At 35.6% G+C, this 8,503-nt stretch overlaps 1 protein-coding gene across 1 annotated transcript; it reads left to right on the top strand.

Moving 5' to 3' along the window:
• The first annotated feature begins 5,286 nt into the window (after window positions 1–5,286).
• LOC119664104 lies at window positions 5,287–7,037 on the top strand. Its single transcript, XM_038073662.1, has 2 exons — window positions 5,287–6,042; window positions 6,078–7,037. The coding sequence occupies exons 1-2, from the start codon at window positions 5,287–5,289 to the stop codon at window positions 7,035–7,037; spliced, it is 1,716 nt and encodes a 571-aa protein (XP_037929590.1).
• Window positions 7,038–8,503: the final 1,466 nt, after the last annotated feature.

Here is an 8,503-nt window from a genome sequence, read left to right as displayed (position 1 = left end):
TCGAAGTCTTCGAAGTTTAAGTGTAGTGAAAAACTTCGAAGACTTCGTAAGGAAAAGGTGAAGTGAGAGCGCAAAATGCAAACAAACGTGCATCACACAAATTATTTGAGGAATAAAGGAATTTGCTTTGTTTGCACGGTTTTATGTTTTTTTTTTGTTTTATTTTATAAAATAAAATTTATTTTATTATTGAAAATGTATTATTATATATATTTTTAGTAAATATTTTATTATTAAATATTATTTATATTAAACACAAAATTCTCATTTTAAATAACTTATATTTATTATTTATATTTAAAAAATTATATATATGAAAATGTTTAATATAATATAAAATACATGAAAATTTGATGGAATTTCTTTTATACAATTGTGCTTATGTACTAATTTACATTTTATTTAGATAGTTCCTTATAATATTATGTATTTCTTTCCTTAGAAATAAGGATTTAAAAGTCTTACATAAACCGTAAAATAACTGTAATTACAATAAAAAAATCAAAAATTATTTTTTTATTATGCAAAAAATAAATTTGTGCTTACCTGTGTGATCATCACAGCTCATACATGTCAAATAATTATGCATTAATGAGCAAAACTCATTTTTTCATAACTAATTTTCAAGGTTTTAATTTGTGATTTTTTTTAAAAAGAAAAAAGAAAACTTTATAAAATTTCCTTTACTAATAAAATCCAAGAATATCAATATTTTCATATTCTTACATATGTATTTTATATTATATTAAAAATTTTTTTTTTCATATAAATAATCATTAATAATATATATAATAATACATTTTTAATCATAAAAAAAATTTTATGTGTTAACAAAACAAAAAAACATATTTTTAATTTCTGCATAAAATAATAAACAATAATAACTCATCAATATTGGATAAAATGGGTTATCTGGGCCACAGTTATAAAAATAAAGATGCAAATTTAAACTGCCTTATAGACACCGGAGCTGAAGTTTCAATATTACCAAAAAAGATATAAACCGCCAATGCAATCGCCAAGCAGCACTACCTATATGCGGCGAACGGAACGAAAATAAGAGCATACGGAACAAAATTAACGCAAGTCAATTTAAGGTTGAGTAGACAGTTGCAGTGATTGGAGCAGATTTTCTTAACAACTTTAGCCGAATAGTGAAAATAAAAGAATTTGCGACGGCATCACAGGCCTCTAGATAGAGGGTACAAAGAAGAAGGTGCACTGCATAAAACTTAGTGCTGTTTACGCAGCTAGTCCAGTACACAACGTGCTAAAAGACTTTAAAGAAATAACTGAATCAGTTATGTTAAATAAAATAGTACGGAAAGTCACATTGGTCCAGCATCAATGGCGACCTTGTGGAGACTACCTAAATCTCATTTCCACAACACTGGCAGACCGATACCCAATTCCCCACCTACACGACTTTACCCGAATATTACACAATAAAAAAATTTTTTCCACTATCGACCTAGAAAAAGCATTCAAACAAATTCCAATTGCCGAAGAAGATAGGCCTAAGACAGCAATAATAACTCCATTCGGTTTATATGAATTTAACGTAATGACTTTTGATCTATGCAATGCCGCACAAGCGTTTCAAAGAGTTATGAATGATGTGTTAAAAAAACCTAGATAACGTAGTAACGTACATAGACGACATTTGCGTGGCATCAGCTGATGAGGAAGAGCATGAGAAGCACTTAAGAGAGGTGTACAAGCGATTACGTGACCATGCCCTTAAAATCAATTTGGGTAAATGTACATTCTATAAGAAAGAGGTTACCTTCCTGGAGCACACAGTTAACAAAGACGGAATTAGTCCTACAGCCGAGAAGGTTGAAGCAATGAAAAATTTTAAGAAGATTATTCGCTTCGGTAAACTTTTACAGACGTTTTTTCCCGCACGCAGCAAAGAATAAAGATGTCCTGCACGCGTTAATAAAAGGTAATAAGAAGAACGATAAGTCTCTAGTTGAATGGACCGCGTTAATAAAAGGTAATAAGAAGAACGATAAATCTCCAGTTGAATGGACCGCATAAGCTGAAAAAACGTTTGAAATGTGTAAAAACGACCTAGCAAATGTTGCGATGTTAGCCCACCCTGCTCCAAATGCAAAACCAGTGATAAATGTAGACGCTAGTAACGTCGTAATAAGAACAGCTGTCAGCAATTAGGGAACGGACAAATGCAGTCATTGGGATTTTATTGTAAAAGGTAAAAAGCTTCTTGCAATATATATGGCGGTTAAATACTTTAGGTATATGATTGAAGGCAGAAACTGCATTATATTAACGGACCACAAACCAATCACATTCGCTTTTCTACAAAAACCGGAGAAAGTTTCCGAACGTTAACTACGTCATTTAGATTTTATCGGCAGACATTCAGCACATAGCAGGCGATCAAAATACTGTTGCAGACGCTTTATCCCGAATTGAAAGTGTGATGACTGAATTCAGACGACCATTAGATTATTGTAAATTGGTAGAAGCGCAGAAAACTGATCAAGAGCCGAATGAATTGTTGAAAAATCGTGCATCGTCATCTCTGCAGCTAAAATTGGTGAATCTGCCTCTAGATAATGTTTCTATATACTGTGACGTATCCGGAAAGAGGGCAAGACCATTTATCACCTAAGCATTTTGCAAGCAAGTGCTTAAGAAATTACATACTTTAGCTTATCCTGGAAGAAAAGCAACAGTAAAACTAGTCAGTGATCGTTTTTATTTGCCTAAACACTTTGAGCACATAACATTGATATCGTGGGACCATTTCCTCTCTGCAATGGTATGCGGTATTGTCTAACATGCATTGACAGATTCACAAGATGGCCCGTGGCACTACCGTTGGCTGAAATAACAGCAGAAAATGTTGCTGAAGCATTAATAAAAGATTGGATAGCTCATTATGGCGTGCCAATAAGAATTACGACAGACCAAGGACGGCAGTTCGAGTCCAAGCTATTCGAGGAGCTAGCAAAAATGTTGTGGTGCGAAAGGCACCGAACTACCGCGTACCATCCTCAAGCAAATGGGCTAATAGAACGTTTTCACCGTACCTTAAAAACGGCACTGAAGTGTATGTCTAATATGGAATGAAAGAGGACTTTGCCCTTAGTAATTATGGGGCTAAGATCAGCATATAAAGAAGACCTACAAGTGACACCGTCAGAGCTGGTTTATGGCACAAACACACGCATGCCGGGAGAAATGTTCGATGGCGAAGACAAACAAGTACCGCAAACGGAGTTTGTAAAGGTAATAAAAGCAACGATGAGGGAGCTGAAACCGTTACAAACCTCACGTCATATTGCGGAAAAACCGTTCGTGTATAAAGACACTGTGGTGCCCATGACCTAAATCATTGTTTAATATGGCAAGTCATTGCATAAAGTAACAAAACAATTGTGACATAATTTATTGAATGCACATTTGTCGCTTTGTCGTTTTGACTTTGATCATATTACACTTTTAAATTTTGTTTGACTCACGCCGTTATGATTGTGCATTCGTAACATGATGCGCGAGCCAAACGTTTTATCATTTGTACGGTAGTAACACAAATTCCTTTAGAGAAATGTAAAACCTTATGAATAATGCTTATCATAATATGCATAAGTAAAATGCATAAGAAATATATAGAATATGTTAGAATAGTAAGATAGATGTTATGAATATATCTTACATATAAAAATTATATACTTTATCAATAATTGGGAGTAACCAATGTATTGATGTATTGATAGGAAGAACCAAGGAGATAATAATAGAAGCACCCAAAAAGAAAAACAAAAGAGGTGGCAAGAAGCGAAAAGCTTCAAAGGAAATAAGTAATCTAAAACGATTAATAAGAATTGCTGAAGGGAATACTAAAGAAGATCTGATAGCGCAGCTTCAAAATAAAAAAAAATGGGTGGAACCCAATCAAAAGAGGAAATTGTGAACAGCAACGTAGCAGCAACAGCAGCAACAGCATCAACAAATAATGATACTAATAATTATATATTATATTTAAATTTTATATTTTTATGCATACTAATAATAATAAAAATTAATTCCCATTTCAAAAAATACATAAAAAAACTAGCAGTTAGAAATGCTAATGTTTAAGTATTAAAATTAAATAAAAGTTATATAAAAACAAAAAACATTTTTTCTCAACCGTTGTTAAATGATAAAAAAAAAATAATAATGTACTATAGATCAGATCATAATAAGATTAATGAAAACATTTATATGATACTAATAATTTCATTTCTAATTTCAACAATAATTATTGTAATATTTTTGCTTCGTTATATTATTAACAAATACTTTGCATAGCAATAAATTTAATGTCATATGGATTTAATTGACTTAAGAAAAATATTAAAGAATTTAAAGAAAACTCCAAATAGAGTCTACACAAAACAATACATAGTGAAGACAAAACTTTTAATACATCAAATCTGGTTAGATATAGAAGAAAATACAGACATCAAAGATATCAAGAATTTAAGGTTGAAATTTGATGATTTAGTAAAGCAGATAGAAAAATATTTGCAACCTAAATCAATAACAGAACAATCAAACAAACCCATAGACAATATTAAAGTGAAAATGGCTAATCTCGATTTAATTGCAGCTTCAAAAGTAATACCAGAATTCACTGGTAATGCTAAAAGTTTATCAAACTTTATAGGCATTTTACAATTTTATTCTGAATCACTTAAAGATGAAATAGAGAAATCCATCTTACTTCGGTTTGTTAAGTCAACTAAATTATCTGATAGAGTTTGTGGTGTCCACCCAAACGTATTTATGATACGTAAATGAAACCAAAGAAGTGTTTTTGTCTTGGTATAATAAACATAATATACCAGAATTTATATTCTGAATGAAGGAAATTTGGATCGTAATTAAATTTTAACAAGGAGTTGAGAAATACAACTCTGTAATTGTAATCCAATGTCAACCTATGTTCCACATGAGGTTGACAAGAATGAAAAATGCAAGAGGAGACAAAAAGAATTTGATTGAGCAGAAAAAGTAAAAAGATTTGAGAAAGGTTGTTGGCAAAGTATATATAAGTGAAGATTTAAAAAATTAAGCAAATTGTAATTTTATATTATAAATAAAAAAAGTAAATATAATTGTCTATAGTAACGACAAATTGGTGACCCCGACGTGATTCCGGGATTTAAAACCATATTTGGTGACGCCGGAATTAAAACAACAATTTGTAAAAAGCTAAGTAGCAGCAACAGAGTCTCGCAACGCAAATTCTTAACAAGCGGAAATATCATGAACGAAGGCGAAGCAGTCAGCGCAACAACCAGCACGACAGTACAGCATGGTACAACACCGGCAGAAATTTGCCGCATAGGTGTCCAGCCGCCGGTATTTTGCAAACGCGACCCCGACTTATACTTCCTGCAGATGGAGGCGCAATTTCGCAACGCACGCATTACACAAGACCAGACGAAATACGACTACGTGATTGGGTCGTTAGATGGGTCTACACTAAGAAACGTTGCGGATATTGTACGATCACCTCCATCTCAAAACAAATACGACGCAATAAGGAATCGCCTGATACAAAACTTTGCTGACTCTGAAAACAAAAAATTACGCAGACTCATACTCGAGTGCGAACTGCATGACAACAAGCCATCACAATTACTTCGCACTATGCGCGACCTAGCAGCTGGAGCCATGAATGACGGCGCACTGAAACAATTCTGGCTAGATCGTTTGCCCGTTGCAGTGCGAGCTGTTGTGTCCATCGCTGACGGTGATCTTGACAAATGCGCACTTCAAGCTGATAAAATGATGGAGATGGGGAGTTATGGTTCTGAACCCACTGTAGATGGTGCAAAAAATTCTCAATCAGCACAGTCATCATCAATTGAAGAAATGCAAACTATAAAAAACGCCGTTTTACAACTGAGCAAAGATGTGGCTGAAATAAAGCAGCGACAATACTCAAATAGAAGACCTCGATTCCGAACTCCAGATCGTGATCCAGTCCAGCACATCCGCACACGTTCTGCAAATCAGGTTAGTAAGCAACCTCTTTGTTTCTACCATTACAGGTTTGGTGCCAATGCAATGAAATGTACCAAACCTTGCAAATACAAGGCAACGGAAAACTAAAAACAGCTTTGTCAGAGACGGTAGATGAAGCTAGTGGTTATAAGTCAAGCCGTCTGTTTATTGTTGACAAAAAGACTCAACACAAATTTTTGGTGGATACGGGCGCAGATTTCTCGGTTTTTCCGATAACCGCAATCGCTAACCCTAAATCCAAACCCACAACAAGTACACTGTTTGCAGCGAACGGATCACACATTAAAACATATGGTTCCAAACTTCTGACACTCAATCTGGGGCTGAGGAAAAGTTTCGCCTGGTATTTCACCATCGTTGACGTGTCAAAGCCAATACTAGGAGCCGACTTCCTCAAAAACTTCAACTTATTGGTCGACGTCGCTAACAAGCGAATTATCGACAATCAAACGAAGTTGCAGACGTTGTGCATAGCTGAAATTGCAGCCTACTCTCCAGTTTCTTCAGTCAACAGCGACAACAAGTACCAGAAACTCCTGGCCAAATTCAAGGACCTGACTTCACCACTAACATTTAATTCGTTGAACACAACAAAAACAATGGTTCAACATCACATTTACACTAGCGGACGTCCTGTTTTTTCACGCGCTCGGCGGCTGAACCCAAGTATGTTACAGATAGCTCGTCAAGAATTCGAGTACATGTTAAGTCATGGAATTTGCACCCACTCGAAGAGCGATTGGGCTAGCCCGTTGAATATGGTTTCTAAAAAGAACGGCACGTGGCGACCATGTGGGGATTATCGACAACTCAACTCACAAACGTTACCAGACCGATATCCTATCCCACACATCCAAGACTTCGCACAAACATTCAACGGCAAGTCAATCTACACTACGATAGACATCGAAAAAGCGTATTTCAACATACCGATAGCTGCAGAAGACAAAAAAGACAGCGATCATCACGCCATTTGGTCTTTTTGAATTCAACGTGATGAAATTTGGATTATGCAATGCCGCGCAGACATTTCAACGCTATATGGACCAAGTTCTTTCAGGTCTAGACTTCGTCGTCTGCTACATTGACGATATTTGTATCGCGTCCAGCAGTGAAGAAGAGCACTACCAACATGTCACAACGGTATTCCAACGCCTCCAGCAGCACGGGTTAAAAATTAATGTAAGTAAATGTGTTTTTGCTAATAACGAAGTGACCTTCCTAGGACATCGTGTAAACAAACATGGTGTTAGTCCCCCAGTAGAGAAAATCAACCACATTACAAAATTCAAAAAGCCAGTACAAGCATACGAACTACGTAGATTCCTGGCCATGCTGAATTTTTATCGACGATTTCTTCCAAACGCAGCGGTGATGCAAGGTCAATTGCAAGCGGTTATCAAAGGCAACAAAAAGAAGGACAAAAGTCTTATTGTCTGGACACAAGAAGCTGAGACTGCATTTTAACAATGTAAGCAAGCAATAGCCGACGCAGTAACCCTGGCACATCCACTACCAGAAGCACATTTAGTTCTAAACGTAGACGCCAGTAACTTCGCCGTTGGTGCAGCAATTCATCACGTTTGCAACAAACAAATGAAACCATTAGGATTCTACTCCAAGCGGATGACAGACGCACAGAAGCGCTATAGTACTTATGATCGTGAACTGCTTGCAATATATCAGTCGGTAAAGCATTTCAAACATATTATAGAAGGAAGACAATGTACTATTTTAACTGATCATAAACCGATCATATTCGCTTTTATGCAAAAATCTGAAAAAGCATCTCCACGTCAACTTCGACATCTCGACTTCATTGGTCAATTCACAACTGACATACGTCACATCTCAGGAAGGGATAACATAGTGGCAGATCTTCTATCTCGTATCGAAGTGATCAGCAAAGACGGAGATATAAATTTTGAATCATTGGCTCAAAGTTAAAAAACAGATAATGAGACCAACGATTTCTTAACCAGCAACAATACCGCGCTCAAACTCAAGCTTATAACTATTCCAGGCGCAACAATATCCATCGCCTGTGACATGTCAACAGTGAATGCACGTCCATTCATTCCTGAACCATTTCGACAACACATTTTCAATGTCGTGCATTGCCTTTCACATCCAGGTAAAAAAGCCACTGTTAAACTCATCAGTAAGCGGTACGTGTGGCCGAATATGAATCAGGACATCACTCGAATGGTACGAACATGCATCCCGTGCCAACGTGCAAAGGTCATTAGGCACAACAAAACAGCAATTGACAGTTTTACAACGCCAGAACAACGGTTCGCAGCAATACATATCGACCTGTAGCTGTTCATATTCTAAATAATCACAGTAAACTGGATTATTATTTAAGTATATTGACAACATTAAAACTTGTAAAATAAAAAAAAGAAAGAAAGAAAATTATATTCGAAGTAGAAGTTTCGGTTTTCTGATA

This window comes from Teleopsis dalmanni, chromosome 1 (genome assembly GCF_002237135.1).
Source record: "Teleopsis dalmanni isolate 2A chromosome 1, ASM223713v2, whole genome shotgun sequence".
NCBI classification, from domain to species: Eukaryota; Metazoa; Arthropoda; class Insecta; order Diptera; family Diopsidae; genus Teleopsis; species Teleopsis dalmanni.
Note: the sequence above shows the minus strand (reverse complement) of the source record. Positions and strands in the feature narration are given on the sequence as shown.